The following is a 17871-nucleotide window of genomic DNA, read 5'->3' on the forward strand; positions in this document are numbered from 1 at the left end:
GCCTCTTTGCAAGCAAGAGTCTTATAGAAAGATCTAACATCAAATTTCCCTTTGTGAGAAGGAGACCACCATAGCTTATCCTCCCCATCGTACTTCACACTGAAAGAGTACAACAAAGAGAAAAAAGAGGCCAAAACATCCACCTCCCAGTCATGGGCCGCTCGGAAAAAGCTAACATCCTACTGATAAGACCCACTCACCACAACCAAATGGTCTGCTACAAGAGCGTCCTTGTCACGTGCAATATCATACAAACCTGGGAAAGCTTCCTTGAGAGGCGCCTCACCACACCACACATCATCCCAAAAACGGATCCTAGATCCATTTCCCAACATGAGTCTGATATGGTTGCGAAACGAACTCCAACCCTTCCTAATATTCTTCCAAAGCCCCACTCCGTGAGACCCAGGTGGGTCTAAAGAACACCAACCATCCCGAGTAGGTCCAAACTTTGCATCCACAACTGATTTCCACCAAGCATCTCTCTCATGGACATAGCGCCACAGCCACTTCCCTAATAGAGCCTTATTGAAGAGCCTCAAATTCCTGATGCCCAAGCCACCACTTGAAATAGGGGAACAAACCTTGGACCAATTAACCAGATGAAATTTAAATTCTTCACCTATGCCACCCCACAAGAAATCTCGATACAACTTCTCTATACGACTAGCTACACTGGAAGGAATAGGGAATAGAGATAGAAAGTACGTCGGAAGATTAGAGAGAGTGCTTTTTATCAGGGTTACTCTGCCACCCTTCGACAGATACAACCGCTTCCAGCTAGCCAGGCGTCTCTCGATCTTCCCAACTACCTCATCCCAGCTAGACTTAGCCTTATAAGGAGCCCCCAATGGGAGACCAAGATACTTTAAAGGAAGAGACGAGACTCTACAACCCAGAATGCCAGCAAGATCATCCATATTATCCACAATACCCACAGCAACCAAAACTGACTTGTCCAAATTAATCTTCAAACCTGAAATAGCTTCAAAGGACAGTAATAACATTCGAAGATAGAGAAGATGATCAGGACTAGCCCCGCAGAAAACTAAAGTATCGTCTGCGAATAAAAGGTGAGAAACATTAATCACTCCATTACTTCTAGAGCCCACAGAGAAGCCAGAGAGAAAACCCCTTTGAACAGAAATAGAGAACAGCTTACTAAATGCCTCCATCACAATGACGAACAAAAGAGGCGACAGAGGATCACCTTGTCTAATACCACGAGAGCTGCTAAAAAAACCAGAAGGGGTGCCGTTCACCAAAACCGAGAAACGCACCGATGAAATACAATGCGCTATCCATGAACACCATCTCTCCCCGAAGCCACATCTTCTCAACATATACAATAAGAAGTCCCAGTTAACATGATCATAAGCCTTCTCAATATCCAATTTACATAGTAACCCAGGCTCACCTGATTTGATGCGACTATCCAAACACTCATTCGCTATAAGAACAGAATCAAGAATTTGCCTCCCTTTCACAAAAACATTTTGGGGATTCGAAATTATCTTCGCCACCACCTTTTTGAGTCTATTAGAAAGAACTTTAGCAATGATCTTATAGACACCACTTACAAGACTAATAGGCCGAAAATCTTTAAGATCCATGGCCCCAATCTTCTTCGGAATTAAGGCTAAAAAAGTGGCATTAATGCTTTTGACAAACTTACTATGAGTGTGGAAGTCCTGGAATACCCCCATGAGATCGGTCTTGATCACCTCCCAACAATCTTGGTAGAAAGCAAGAGTAAACCCATCAGGACCTGGAGCCTTATCACGATTCAAACCTTTAACCACCTCTAAGACCTCCCTCTCCTCAAAAGGAAGTTCTAACGAATAAGCTTCACCCACATCCAAACTGTCAAAAACAAGGTTATCCATCCTAGGCCTCCAACTGAGAGGTTCTGCAAAAAGAGATTTATAATATTGAGCAACATGATCCTTAATAACCTGCTGATCAGAAGAGATAGAGCCATTGACAGAGAGAGACTCAATGGAATTGGATCTCCTATTCGAATTGGCTATACGATGAAAGAATTTGGTGCATTTGTCACCCTCTTTAAGCCAAAGAGCCCTAGACTTCTGTCTCCAGCTAATCTCCTCCTGCAAAACAGAATTCTCCAAATCTCTAACAACCCCAATTTTCCTCGCCTTTTCTTCAGGAGTTAAACCCCGTTGTTCCTCCAAGCAATCAAGAGCACACAATTCTTCCATATGCATTTTCTTACGAAATTCCACATTACCAAACTCCTGTTCGTTCCATCTTTTGAGATCAATCTTCAAAGCCTTAAGCTTTTGAGAAAAGATGAAGCTGGGCGAACCTTGAAAACGATAGGACTCCCACCACAAACGCACCCTATCCACAAACCCTTCAGCCTTTAGCCACATATTCTCAAACTTGAACGGTCTGGGACCCCAATGAACACCACCACAATCAAGAAGAATAGGAAAATGATCAGAACACAGTCTTGGAAGCCTTTTCTGAAGAGAACCTGGAAACTTGACTTCCCAATCTGGAGAAACAAGAAATCTATCAAGGCGAGACCAAGAGGGGATCTCCTGATTATTAGACCACGTAAAAGGCCCTCCTACGAGAGGAAAATCCATAAGATCCTGCTCAAAGATAAAGTCCGAAAACTCCATCATAGCCGCATTAATACGAGCATCTCTAGATCTTTCAGCAGGAAAGCGTGTGACATTGAAATCACCCCCGATGCACCATGGTAACTCCCACCAAGAAGAAAGGCCAGCTAACTCGTCCCAGAGGGAACTTCTAAGAGAGTCAAAGTTAGGACCGTAGACTCCAGCAAAAGCCCAAGAGAAATTATCAGCAACGCTTCTGAAAGAGCAGGCAACAACAAACTCACCCACATACACTTCAATCTTCTCTACAACCCTTTTATCCCACATAATCAATATACCACCAGAGGCCCCGCGAGAAGCTAGATAGCACCAATCAACAAAGTGACAACTCCACAGACTTCTCACTAAACTATTAGACACAAAATCCAGTTTAGTTTCTTGCAAGCATATAATGTCAGCCTTCCATTGCCTTAATAAATTTCTGACTTTCAACCGCTTGGCACCCTCGTTTAACCCTCTAACATTCCAAGAGAGGATTTTAGGCTTCATAAACACCACCATAAGCCCTTCCTTTGCACCTACCACGTGAGGTGCTGCCACTATGAACGTCATAATTAACAGAACAAGCTAATCTGTTTAATTCCCTCTTACCTTTGATGCTCAAGCTAGAGCTAGGATCCGCTTCCTTCTTTTCATTACTGACGATGATAGCCTCGAACACAGCTAAAAGCTGATCTTCAAAACCATCGCAAGTAATTCCCACCCATTGGCAATACGCTAGAACCGCTCTCAAAAAGCCCTCTGGATTCTTCTTACCAGAAGCTCCCCTGACCTTATCAATAAAAGACAGAGGTACAGGCTCATCCTCTGGAATTAAAGCAAGTTCTGTCCCCTTCCTAACTCCTGGACTATGAATCAAATCAAGTGGAGAGAGACCCGCAGAGACCAGAGGGTCCGGAGAGCCCGAACCAGCCCACACAGTCAGCATATCAATAGAATCCTTAATGGGTTTGGCAGAATCAACCGGGTCTGTGGGAGAGATCTCCAGAACCGGAATGGACAAAACAGTCCCCGAGCACAGTACCGAGGGTCTAACTGGAACAGGGACAACAGGGACAGGATCTCCGGCAGCCTCTGGAAACTTTGGAGCCAGACCCGACTTCTCAATCATACCCCTTTCTCCCTCCGGCGTTTCTCCGTCCGACTCTGGCCGAGAATCCCGCTCAGGACAAGAAGAGCGCCCGACACACTGATTCCCCGGAGCATGGGTATCGGAAGAAAGAAAACCCAACCCACCGGAGTTCTTAGGAGTTGCCGGAGAATTACCTGAGCCCATTACTCCCTTCGCCGACGACCTATCCTCCTCGGGAGACAGAGCCCGATCTTTCAGGTCTAAAGCAATGGGCTTCGGAACCTTCTGAATCCAACGAAGCCTCCTCTTCTTCTTGGGTTTATTCTTCCTCTTCCGCCCATTAATCTTGGGCCTTAGGCCAGGCCCAAGCTCAAGAAGCCCATCACACACCCTGCTGTAAGCTTGGTCCACATCAGCCTTCAACTTCTCCAGCTGGCTTTTCCAGGTCAAAAGAGAGGAAAACCAGTTCAGCTCTCCTGTCAGCTGATTTCCTGCGGAAGTCTTGCCATGGACGCAACCGGTCTTGTCACGAGCAGTAGAGACCATCTTGGCCTTCGTAAAATCAGAGCCACAACGGTAACAGTGGTCTTTACCCCCCGGGTTCGTTTGAAAAATCGCTTTTTCAGAACCACTCGAAATCGCTACCGGCAGCTTCTGCTTCTCCGGGCGGTCACCCTTGTCCTCAGCCAGAGGAATCGCTGGTTGAGACTGCGACCTCTCCTCCTCCAAACGGCCGGGTCCTGAACGCAGAACTGTTGCAAAGGAAGGCACATCATCTTTGTTGATAGTTCTAGAATGATCACCTTGATCATACCCTCCAATGGCACCATCACCATTCCTCCTTGACTTCTCTATAACTGAAGCATGACGGCCCATTCCGAACCTAAGCGGAACTTTTAGGAATGCACTGATTATATCCAATTCAAGGACGAAACTCCTCCAGCCCCTCCCATCACGACCTTCTGGAATGAAGATAATACCTCTCCGACCACCCACCCCATAAGCTGCCACTTCAAGAAACCTTCCAGCTGCATTGTCACCTCGTCTGACTATGAGTACCTTAGACCCCTCTCTGAAAGACCTGATAAAGTCCTCCTCCGGGCACCACTGCAAGTTCTCCATTGTCAACGCCAACCACTCTAAGCTTTGAGCACTAAGAAGGACCAACCCGGAGAATGACTTCCTCCTTTCTTCCAATCTCACCACCGAAGCACCTTCTACCACCGTGAAAACGAAAGTCTTGGCCTCCACACAACACCACCGCTCCATAACACACCTCTCCCTCCTGAACGTAACAAAATTCTGAATCTACTCCTACCCAACGACCCTCACGCGCCACCCCCACACTCACGCGCTCTACGAAGATTCTTGACAAAAACACTTCTATTTTAACCACATAAACATTTTTGGATTGGGTACAGTGCTTTCATCAGACCCATCATGCATTTCATCAGACCCATCATGCATTCTTTTGGCCCATAATTGAAATTAGATTTTTAAAGACAAGAATTATTGGTAGCTAATTTTTGAAATCAGATTTTCAAAGACAAGAATTATTGCTAGCTAATTTTCCAAAGAAACCTAAGTCCAATGCATTTTCGTATTTCAAAAACTCATGTATGCAATGTATGAAGGGTCCTAAGGTCATTCTAGAGTAAGGAGTCTCAGAAGTTCAATCATATAGGAGCTTTACAAGAATACCCTAATAAAATAAAGATTCTTCAAACTTGTGCTAAAGTGCTTAAGGGCTTCTTGCTTTGAATTCCAAATGCTTTTGATTCTTTTTGGTCCTTTGAGAATGTGTGCTCGAATATTTCTTGCAACTATCATACTTGAAGTAAATACGTTAGAGCAACAAGATATAATTTTTTTATCATCAAAATATTTTCAACATAATTGGATTGATGCCATAGGGCTAACATTCTTTATTTTAGTTATTCAAAAAGCAACATTCGCCATAGGGCTAACATTCTTTATTTTAGTTATTCAAAAAGCAACATTCTATACTTAAGAGCATTCTCATTGGGCTACATTTGGCTAGCCTTGTAGCAAACATTGGCAAAAAAGTAGCCCCATCCAGTTAGCCATTTCAGCTAAAAAAAAATGGCTAGCTGCTACAATGCTCAATACTGTAGCTCAACGAATGCTTAAATAAACTAATAAAAAAATCGATCTGATTCTTTGTTCTCTTTGGAAATATTGAAATTGGATAAAGAAAGAATATTTTAAATGGAATAGGGAAGTGAATAACTGAAATAGAAACTGAGATGTAGGTGCTTTGGAAAAGCGAGTAGCTAAAATGAAAAAAAGGTGATTCTTTAGCTAAAATTTATTGAGTCAGATGTAAATGCTCGTACTTTTTTATTACACACTCCAAAAGATTTTCTATTTTCTTCTATACTTTCTTTAAATGTTATTTCTCATTCCGTTCTCCTCAACCCAAGAATACTAGTGTGATCCTCATACACCAGTTGGCCATCCTGATCATAATTGAGCACAACCTTCTTTTCACGTTTCTGAGCCGGATAAGCGACACTAGGAACTCTTCTAGCAACAAAACGGTCTTGAGGAAACTCCATTGAAAACTCTTCATCTGTCCATACAGAGAAATTGTTGTTTACATTGTTCCCTACATTTGGAACGATCAATGTTGGCTGTTGCTGCATCCATTGATTTGATGAACCAGGCGCCTCACCACCCACTGCATCAAGCAACTTCTCAGACTTATTTCGCTACATAGGCATAGTTTTTCAGCTGCTACCTCTCCAACCCACAAAGTAGGAGCAGACTCTGATGGTCCTCTGTATCAGCTAAACCTCCTTACAAATTCAACTTTCAACTTTTTCCATCACCAAGGCCATCAGAATTTTCATGTAATTTTTAGATTCTTTCAAAACTCAATTTCGCTAAAAAGAAAGTTGTTGAAACATCACGTGATTGACATTTGCGGTTGTATTGCATTTGATCAATTCCTGCACATAAATATCCTTCATGCTGATCAAATGTAAAGGACGGTATATAACAGCAACACAAACGCACAATCCCAACGAAATCCAACAAATATATACACTATCAAATACCAATATTCCCAAGTCTGCCTCTCCCACTTCCAATTACCCTGATGAAATGAAATAATTCTTGGATCATACACAACAAAAATGTAATACCCACACCCAATTAATTAAAAGTCCTAACGTTCAATCAAACAAGCGCCAAATTGCAGCCAGCATAGCACCAAAGATCCCCCGAGACACCGATCATTTGAAATCTAACTCAATATCAGGTCTGGTCTTCTATCTCACTTGAGCGTTAGAGAGAAACATTTCTGAGAATTAAGAGGCATCGACCCACGAAGGCACAGAGAAAAAAATGCGTTCTTGTAGAACCACCACCAGAAGGTGTACTTGGGCTTCGACGGAGATAGATGAGTGACAGATAGAGATGATAGAGAAACGGTGAAAAAATGGGTGACGATGCTACAGTGCTTCACAATGAAGAAGCACGGTAACAAAATGTTGGTTTAAAGAATCTGGAAAAAATCTGTTGGATTGGGGTTTTGGGACCTTTTAGCTAAAGTTTAAAGAATTGGGAGTTTTACAACATCTGTTGGAGATGCTCTTAGCATGACAGTTCATGGTACCACCTGTTTATCGAAATTTGAGCCGTTATGTATCATTGAACAAGAACACCTTTGCAAGACTCTTTCTGTACAACATGTTTACAGAAAACCAAGTGTATATATCTTTGAATCAAAACTCTCCGTCTCAATGTGATTGTCTTTTTGTAGCTGATGGTTGCTCAAGTATGTTTGGGCAATGGAGAAGGGCAGAGAAGCAGGCTATATTCTCTCGTATTTTGGTGTCCAAAATCGGCATGGTTCGAAAATGTCTATATGGTAGCCTAGAAAGAACTCATCTGTTATATTAAGTCTCTTGGTACTAATAACCATATAGTGTACATATCAAACACATGCATGTGAGCCTAATAGAGCATATAAAGCTAAAAATTAGGCATCTAAGTATTATGCCACTTGAAACTCTTTTGGGAATATTCGTTATGAACGTTTATATGTATGGAAAAAGGTTTATATTTTGAAGGTTGATATTTGCTATTGATATCATTTCTACCAATGGCTTTGATTGTGCTATCTGCTGTTATCTGGTTATATATATATTTTTTTGGGGTAATAATTATATTCTCGTCCTGCTTTATTTCTAAATTTCATTCAAGGCTCTTCTTTCCGAACATCAGCTGGCTCTTATTTTTTGCCCTGTACAGTGATTCAATAGATCCCTAGTTGCTACTTTTACTATAGGTTTCCTGGATAGGTCAAATTCCATTTGACTAGATGACTCCAATATTGAAACCTCGAGGATGTCTTGGTTGTGTATGTTATATGACTGCATTGAAGAGTCAATACATTACCATATAGGTTTTAAAAGTGTGGTAGTATACTTTTTAGTTTTTGCAACTGACTTTATGTTAATAATATATTCCCTCAGTCACATATTGTTGGTGTGGTATTCCATTTTGGGATGTCCTAAAATATTATCCGGTTTGAAAAGTCTAGAGCCACAAATTTAATGAATTTTCTAATATGCCCTTTGCTTTAAAGTTAACGGTTTAAATTATTTTCATAAGTTTGCTTGACCTTTTAGAAAGAGTGGTCTCAGAAACTTATATCTTTTTACTTTGAAGAAAATGCATTTAATTCTATTTCCTTAAAGTTGGATTTTCTAACGTGTACAAACAATATGGCATGGCCCGTAGTATCAACTGTTTAGGGTGAAATATCATGGGTAGTGTGAGTTTCAGGTTTTTGTACTTGTTAAATTGTCATGGGTAATTTTTCATAGAAATTTTTCCATAAAGAAACTAACATACAGAAATGTTATTTTTTTAATGGACATAGTTATGCTCTGCCACCTTTGATATAAATTGTTTCGGTCTTCTAAGCATGTAAAAGTTCAGAAGTTTGAGGCTTATAGGACATTCGAACCTCATTTTTGGATTCTTATTTCATTATATTCTCATATTTGCTTAATTGTAAGGTTAAACTATGACTATAACTCAGAAGGTATAGCAATTTTTTTGTGGCTTGCAGTTTTTAGGACTGGTGCTGTGAATGCTGCTTCAGGATCTGCTTATGCGGAGTTTGGAAATACTAAGGTCATTGTGTCTGTGTAAGTGTATCTTTTACCACACAAATTGCGTTTTCCTTGGTACCCTGCTCTTGTAAAAAGGACGCATTCTCTAATTAGTTTTTCTATTCTAATTATTGAAAATATTTTGCATTTTTTATTTTTTGTAATATACATTATAGCAAGCTATATATATAGATGCAAGAAAACTTGTTTAACATTTGATAGGGTGTTGGTTGGTTCAGGTTTGGGCCAAGAGAAAGTAAGAAGGCAATGATGTACAGCGATATTGGGCGGCTAAATTGTAATGTCAGCTATACAACTTTTGCCACCCCAGTCCGTGGACAGGTATATAGGATCTCTTATTGTCAACTTAATTATCCTCTTCTTCATAATTTTGATTATTGCGTTAAATTTTGAACTCCCAATAGGGATCAGAGTACAAAGAGTTTTCCTCAATGCTTCATAAAGCTTTGGAGGGTGCAATAATTTTGGAAACTTTCCCCAAGACTACTGTAGACGTTTTTGCATTGGTGCTGGAATCTGGTGGCAGTAAGTATGAAGTTTTGTTTTAAAAGAAATGAAATATACATACATACATTTAACAGTGGTTTTTTAGCGTCTGAATCTTGTTAACCAATTGTATCATGTCGGAGACCTGTTTTTGTTTGGGCGACGTAGTTTCCAACAAGATATTTGAGTGGCAGGCAGTAATTTTATTTTTGAGTTTTTTGTGAACTTTATGCATGTTCACTGCAGGTGATCTCCATGTTGTCATATCATGTGCCAGTCTTGCCCTAGCAGATGCCGGGATTTTGATGTATGACCTTGTTGCCTCAGTTTCTTTGGTATGCAATGTGCCCTGGCACTTCCCTAAATATTTCAATTGGTAGTTGAGCATGATATAAAAATCATTTGCATAGAAGCTAATAACTTTGATTTTTAAAGTTTTGTTTCTCCTATAATTTTTCCTCATTCCCATTCTTTTCTATTTTCTTATTTGGCTGCTAGCGACACATTTGTTCTCTTGCTGTTTCATTTTTATCAATTATCTAAATTTGTTATCTCAAGTCTTATAGAATTTTTTACTTATTAAAAAAAAAGTCTTATAGAATTTATGATTGTTTGATGTTTCTGCCTACATGAACCGTAGGTCAGTGATCTTCATATATAGCAAATAAAGAGTTAGTCCTTTAATATGACTTTACAAGATAAAAGCTTATCTTTGATAAGCTTAGTAAGACTAGAAGTAGAAACCTAAAACTATACAATGCAGGAAAATAAACTAAGAAGAAAATAAGTAATGGAAAATATCCTTATTAAACTAAATACTTTAAGGAAATAAAATATGAAGAATTAAACTCCTTATTCCAGCCGGCTTGGGGTTGCTTGGTGACTACGGTAGTGCCACCTAGCCCTAGGAAAATCTGAACGTATCATAGATAGATTAATCTTTATCAGATGATAAAGATTTATCTAGTCTAATTCGCCCCCTCAAACTCGACATAGGTGGCCTAACGTTGAGGTTGAAAGCAAGGAGAAGGAACCTGCTGGCAGGTAGAGGCTTTGTGAGGACATCAACAATCTGATCTTTTCCAGAGATGAACCGAACATTTAATAACTTATCTACAACTTGATCACGAACAAAATGATAGTCTATCTCAATGTGCTTTGTACGCGCGTGATAGATAGGATTGGAAGTGAGATAGGTGGCACCTATATTATCACAAAGTAAAGCTGGTGCACATGGAAGTGAGATCTGAAGTTCATTTAGTAGAGTCTGAATCCATACAAGTTCTGCAGAAGCATTTGCATGGCTTTATTCTCCGATTCTGCACTAGAACGTGACACAGTGGGCTGCTTTTTTCTAACTCCAACATATCAGATTTTTACCCAAGATGGCGCAATACCTAGATGTTGATTTGCAGTCATCCGGGCAGCCAGCCCAATCAGAATCTGAGAAGGCTATTAGTTGATGAGATGAGAGCTTGTGGATGCAAAAAGTGTACTCAATAGTGTCCTTCAAGTAACGCAAGATGCGTTTAATAGCAGTCCAGTGAGGTTCTCGGGGATCTTGCATAAACTGAGAGACCTTGTATAAACTGAGAGACCTTGTTGACAGCAAATGTTATGTCTGGACGTGTGAGAGATATGTATTGAAGAGATCCAACTGTGCTGCGATAGAGTGTATGGTCTGTAATGGTTGATCCTTCAAACTTGCTGAGATTAGGATGAGGACATCGGAGTAGAGACAGGCTTAACAAGCTCCATATTAGTCTTCTTGAGGATACAGGAGTCCTCGTCGACGACAGTTACAGGGACAGATACAGGAACGGAGTCTTTTTCCGGGGGTGAGTCGAGCAGGTCCCCGGTGCTTTCGGCGGTTTCTTGCTCGAGTGTGAATCCAGCCTTTAATAGGTTCGGTTTCCCCCCTTTTCCGGCACAGGATCTGGGTTTTCCGGGGGGTTCAGCTTCTACTTCTTTTAAGTTTACTCCTTTGGGGAAGCTTCAGTTTCCTAATCCCCTCTCTGCCGCTCCGTCGCTCGCTGGTGCAGCTCTTTTAGGAGAGAAGCTGCGCTCTCCCCTCCCTGTGGTGGCTTCTAAGCCCTTCCAGTGTTACTACAGAAGGGCAAAAAAATTGAGGGAAAGGCATTCTGTGAAGTGGAATGTTGAGCTACTTTCTGACTCTTTGCAAGCTGTGAAGATGTCAGTTGGCTTCGTTGTTAAGAGGGTTTCAGGTGGAGTGCCGCCAGCTGAGAAGGCGGCAAAACCTCCTGCAATAAAGAAGGCAGTGACGCCAGTGAATCAGGGCCTTTTTAGGAAGGGGTTTCTCAATATTCCCCCGATTTCAGTCCCTACCGTGGCGCTTCAGGTTGTCAACAATGACGGGGTGGTAGGTCCTTCTTCCCCTTCAAGCGGTTGCTTGAATGGTTTCTCCCAAACTCGGAATTGGCCAGTTGGCTTTGATCATAACGGGGAGATTGTGGTGTGGGAGGAGGATGAATATGATTATTGGGATGGTTTGCCATTAGATTGGGCGATGGATGGGGAGTTTGGGGAGGAGGCTTTGGCTATTCGGGATGCCATGGAGGAGGAGTTCTAGTTTTTTGCGCGTCAAAACTCTAAAGGGAAAAAGGGAGCTTCTAAATTTGCATAGTTCCATTAACTATGGTGACGCGAATTACCCCTCTAGGCGTAGGAAAGGCAAGGCACATATGTTGTAGGTCTGTTGTGCTTTGACGGGTAGTGGGTTTTATTGTTCTTAGTTGGGTTCTTTTGTATTTTGTTTGGTTCTTTTGTGTTCTGGGGCATTGGTGTTGTGGGTTTTTTTTGGGTTAGCTTTGGTTGTTCCTGTGTATACTTCCTGTGTACCTAGGGGCGCCTTACGCTTTTTTATAAAAGTTCTTCTTACTTATCAAAAAAAAAAAAAAAAAAAATATCTTTGCTGAGATAGGTGAAGTCCATCTGATTTCCAAGAAGCTTCAACACCTAAAAAGAAGTTTAGAGGGCCCAGATCTTTTAGAGCAAAAGAGGAGTGTAAATCTTGTATAAGTTTAGATATAGCTCCTCTGTGTGAACTAGTAATGATGATATCATCAACGTAGATTAACACAAAAATTTGAATGCCATTAGCTTTGTAGATGAAGAGTGATGAATCAGCCTTGAGCCCTTGAAATTTAGGCCATACAAGGCTTTGTGCAGTTTGCAAACTGCTGTAGGATGAGATGGATGCTGAAATCTAGGAGGTTGTTCCATGTATACAGATTCTTGGAGGCTGCCATGGAGGAATGCATTGCTTACATCAACTTGATGGACTGGCCAGCCTGCAGAGACAGCAAGAGAGAGCACTGTTCTAATGGTTATAGGCTTGATTACAGGGCTATAGGTTTCTGAAAAATCAATTCCGGGTTGTTGATGAAACCCTTTTGCTACTAAACGAGCCTTGCAGCGCTCAATAGACCCATTAGCCTTCCTCTTTACTCGAAAAACCCATTTGCACCCAACTATGTTCATAGAAGAAGAGGGAGATACAAGTGACCAAGTACCGTTTTTGAGAAGTGCATCAAACTCTTGATTCATCGCCTCTCTCCATTTTTGCTTGCTAGCTTGAGTGTAGCAAGTAGGCTCAACTTCCTGACTTTGGAGTAAAGCTGTGAGTGCTTGAGGAGTAGGATATCTTATTCGGCCATCTGTGAACTTAGTACGTTTGAAAATCTGATTCTAGGACCGAGTTATCATGCCATGCACTCTTGAAGGAGGGGGTATAGGTGAGGTTTCGGTTGGTGCAGGTGAGGAGGAAGTTGTTGAAGAGTGAAAGGGAATTAGAGGTTGAGGTGAGTAATTTGGTAAGGTATTGTGGGAATTTTCTGGTGTGGAACTGCAGGGGTCAGGAATATGATTGGTTGCTGGAATTATAAGAGGAATAGAGATAGTGGAAGAGATTTGATGAGGTGGAGACCGGGTGGTAACAGATTGTGAAAATGGAAAATTTTGTTCATTGAAGACCACATGCCGAGCATTGTAAAACCTGCTTGAAGGGATGTGAAGGCACTTATATCCTAGGTGATTCTTGCTATAACCAATGAAGACACAAGATTGAGATCGGAAAGCAAGTTTGGTGGAATTATAGGGACGAAGGAATGGCCAACATTCACAGCCAAAGATTTTCAGCAATTTATAATCAGGGGAGATTTGAAATAAGTTTGCAAAGGGAGATTTCTGGTTTGTAACTTTGGATGTGAGTCGATTAATTAAATAAACGGTAGTCTCAAAAGCCGAATCCCAAAAAGAAATTGGTGCACTAGCAGTGGCAAGAAGTGTAAGGCCTGTTTCGACAATATGTCTATGCTTTCTTTCGACAGACCCCATTTGATGGCGAGTATGTGGACAACTTAGACGATAGGAGACTCCCATTGTTGTGAGGGAGGTTTGAAGAGGGCGAAATTCCTCCATTGTCACTTTGGACAAATGTTATTTTTGTTCAAGAGTATGTTTCAACAAGTAGTTTGAAACGTAGAAAAGTAGCAAGAACATCATATTTGAGTTTGAGAGGATAAAACAAAGTATATTTATTAAAATCATCCACAATACTTAGATAATACCGATTATTGTTTACATAATTGAGTGGATCAGGGCCCCATACATCAAGGAAAAGTAATTGCAAAGGACGACTAGAAATAGGACTTAAATTGAAATGGAGACGATGACTTTTGCCTTGTTGACCTGAACAACAAACATAATTGATCTTGGATGGAACCACAGGCAATTTATTGAACTTGATAATTTGACTGAATATAGGAGAAGCTGGATGACCCAACCGGTAATGCCATTGATCCAAGGAAACTTTCTCACCAATGAGGGCAGCAAGAGACTTGGAAAAATGATCACGAGATGAGGGCCATGGATAGAGACCGGATCTGGGTTTGGAGGTCCTTGACACAAAAAAAAGTGGGATGAAATTCAATAAAAACTTGATTGTCATGTGTAAATTGGCTAACAGATATAAGGATTTTCTGAATTTTAGGGACATAGAACAGTGATTGTAAAAGAAAGTTGTGTGAAGGTGTAGGCAAGATACCTCGACTAGAATGTAAAATTTTCAAAACTTGGCCATTGTCGACTCGAATCTTGTCAGTTCCGGTGTATCCTCAACATTTAAGTTGAGATTGGAGAGGTCATTGGTGAGATGGATGTTGGAGCCAGTATCCAGATACCAGGAAGAATCAGATGCAGAGGAGGCAGATGCAAGGTTGGCATGCAGCGGAGAAGTTTCAACTTGATATCCTTGTTCAAAACGGAACCAGCAGGTTGAGGCAATGTGACATTGTTTATGGCAAACCTGACAAGTGGGGCGCTGAGAAGAACCTGGACCAGAGAAGGAGAATTGCTGAGTTGAGAATCGTCCTCGGCCACAACCTCTGCCGCGGGGGAAGTTGTTGCACTGGCCAGTGGAAGAACCACGGTTGAATCGAGGATAAGATTGGCCTTGACGCTGAGCAGTGTTGGCAGTGGAGATAGACAAATCAATGGATGATTTGTGTTGCTCTAAACGCATCTCATAGGAGAGCATAAAACCGTAGAGTTCGTTGAGAGAGATAGAGTCTTGGCGGGTGGTCACGGAGGTGACTAGAGGATCATATTCTAGACCAAGACCTCCAAGGATGTGGGAGATGAGTTCTGATGCTTCAATGGGTTTGCCAACAACAGTTAAAAGTGGAGAGAATCCCTGTGCTTTTTGATAGTAAGTGGAGATTGAGAGGGCTCATTTCTTCATGGTAGCAACTTGTTGTTTGAGCTGCATGATCCGTGGTTGAGACTGAGCGAAGAACAGGGTCTCCAAGGTGAGCCAGACTTCCTGAGAGGTGGAAAGACCAATAACATGTGGTAAGGCTTCAACCGAAAGGGTGGAGATGATGGCACTGAAGATCATTTTGTCTTGATGATACCATGACTGATATTCTGGATTAGAGAGTAGGAGACCGGAAGTGGGATCGGGAAGAAGTTGGGGTGGTTGGGGATGAGTTCCATCGACATAGCCGAAGAGATTTTGGCTCTCAAGGAACAGAACCAAAAGAAATTGCCATAAGATGTAGTTAATCTTGGTTGAGCTTTTCAGAAATATGATGATGCACATTTTGAAGTGCTGTTGGGTTTGCAAAAGAGTTGATTTGAGTTGGGTGTGAAACAGTAGGCGCTATTTGGGAAGAAGTAGTTTCGGAGATGGGAGGGGGAGTGGCTATAGACGTTTGTCTTGATAGGCTCTGATACCATATAGAATTTATAATTGTTTGATGTTTCTGCCTACATGAACCGTAGGTCAGTGATCTTCATATATAGCAAATAAAGAGTTAGTCCTTTAATAGGACTTTACAAGATAAAAGCTTATCTTTGATAAGCTTAGTAAGACTAGAAGTAGAAACCTAAAACTATACAACTTGCTTGTAGATGACTGTCAAGATAGTTTAGATAAACTAGAACTCATCTAATATTCAAATCTAGATAGATTAATCTTTATCAGATGATAAAGATTTATCTAGTCTAATAAGTCTGAAAGTACTTCCACCTTTATTTTATTGCTAAACCCAATATTTGGGAAAAACCCAGTGTCAGTATTTAGTAAGTTTCAGGCTCTTAATATATATCTTATGAATTTATAGATCTCTGCTTGTTGAATACTCACACAATGGTATTTAATATTTTGGTGCCTAGTCTTGTCTTGGTAAGAACCTCGTCATTGATCCCATTTTGGAAGAGGAAAGCTACCAAGACGGAAGCTTAACGATTACATGTATGCCTTCTCGATATGAGGTCACTCAGCTTTCTATTACAGGGGAGTGGTCAACCCCAAAAATTAACGAGGTATGTCAGCCAACTTTAATAATCTCTGCCCATTATATGATGGTTCTCTCTCTCTCTCTCTCTCTATAAATATATCTTATTTCAGACTAGTTTGTGCTTTATAAGAGAATGCAATGAGCTGCAGAAATTTCTACATGCCAAGGTTCTATAAATTGAGGGTTGGGTAACTTGGGTGGTAGAACTTGCGTGCTCTCATTTGTGGCTTTGGTTCATTGAAACATTTTCATTAGTCACGTGGGCAGTATGAAGTGAAATTCGAACCTGTAACTCTTAGTAGTTTTGACACAATTGCTTGTATCCTTACCTATAAATGTATTCATGAATCCGTAGAATAGTTTTTCTGTATTTGGCAAATCCAAATTCTAGCCATTTACTTAATAGGATAGGATCAATGGATTATATAGGGGTTACTGTACTAATATTGCTTTTGCAAGCAGGGGATGCAGCTGTGCCTGGACGCCTGCTCAAAGCTTGCAAAGATCATGAGGTCTTGTTTGAAAGAAGCCACTTCCACTTCACAGGAGTAGGATGAAACTTCTTTTCTATTTTTTTTTTTATTATTTTTTTTTAATTTTTATATACGTGCCAATGATTTAGCTGCCCCCCCTAAAAGAAAAAAGAAAAAAAAAAAAAAAGAAGAAAAGAAAGACTTGCACAGATTTTGTGAACACAATCTGGCTTAGTTTGGTCTGAATTTTGGTTCTTGTACATCACCGATTCCTCTGAATCTCCAGCATATTCATTTAATTTGAATTTTGAACAAGTAGGTGGACGGTCTAGGGACGAAGATAGTTACTGCTGTTCTAGTTGTCCGGGATCCTTATCAGCTGGCAATGACCTGTCTGAAATTTTGCTCTTAAACGTTCCCGTGTTGTATTAAGCATGTGGAGCATTTTTTCTCTTCGGAACATAGTATATTTGAAACAACAATAAAATAGTGATAGCCAATTCTAGGAAGTGGGGAATCAGGACTCAGAAGCAACCAATGGCTTTAATCTAGGATGTCACATGAACTAAAAATTCAGCCGTGCTTCCATGAGTTTCGGTTAGGTTTACCTCCGCTCATTAGTTCTAATTATTTAGTACAAGATAAAAAAACCTCGGATTTTATGAGCAAAATCATTAAGCAAAATCCTATATGTTTGGTAATGATTTTGAAGAGTGTTTTTTGGTTTTAGTCTGAAAAAGTGTTGACGTGATATAAATATGAGAACATGTTTTGGTAGAATTCACGTAAGAAAAGTGTTGTGTTTTTGCTTATTTATTATTGGTTTTGAAAACAGAAGTGTTCTTTAAAATCGTTACCAAAGGAGACCATGTATAGTTGAGGAGGGAATAAGAATGATTGTTTATTTTGTTTCTAAGTTGTTATAATTTGCTGATTACACGGATAAATAAATAAAAAAAAAAAAAGGAAAAAAAAAAAGTAAAAAGAGAAAGTAATAACAAAGAAGAAGAGTTAATGTATAAAAAAATTAAGAACCAAAATTAATATAACACTAAAGATTAATGTGGTTCCCCAATATTGCCTATATCCACATGCAGGAAAAAAATGGTTTTTTCTTTGCCAGTATGAAGGAGAAGATAATACAATATCTTTAGCCTGCCTCTATAAAACCTCCAAATGCATCTTGGATGGATGTAATGAGAA

At 40.5% G+C, this 17871-nt stretch overlaps 1 protein-coding gene across 1 annotated transcript in view; it reads left to right on the top strand.

Moving 5' to 3' along the window:
- Positions 1-17119, top strand: part of LOC133878151 (exosome complex component RRP41-like) — a 20273-nt gene extending 3154 nt beyond the window's left edge. Inside the window, exons 2-7 of the mRNA XM_062316659.1 lie at positions 8825-8903; positions 9107-9209; positions 9293-9413; positions 9621-9709; positions 16071-16220; positions 16658-17119. Of these exons, the coding sequence (XP_062172643.1) occupies positions 8825-8903; positions 9107-9209; positions 9293-9413; positions 9621-9709; positions 16071-16220; positions 16658-16747 (632 nt within the window). The 3' untranslated portion in view covers positions 16748-17119. The remainder of the gene's footprint in view (positions 1-8824; positions 8904-9106; positions 9210-9292; positions 9414-9620; positions 9710-16070; positions 16221-16657) is intronic.
- Positions 17120-17871: the final 752 nt, after the last annotated feature.

The sequence above is a fragment of the Alnus glutinosa genome, chromosome 9 (genome assembly GCF_958979055.1).
Source record: "Alnus glutinosa chromosome 9, dhAlnGlut1.1, whole genome shotgun sequence".
Lineage (NCBI taxonomy): Eukaryota > Viridiplantae > Streptophyta > Magnoliopsida > Fagales > Betulaceae > Alnus > Alnus glutinosa.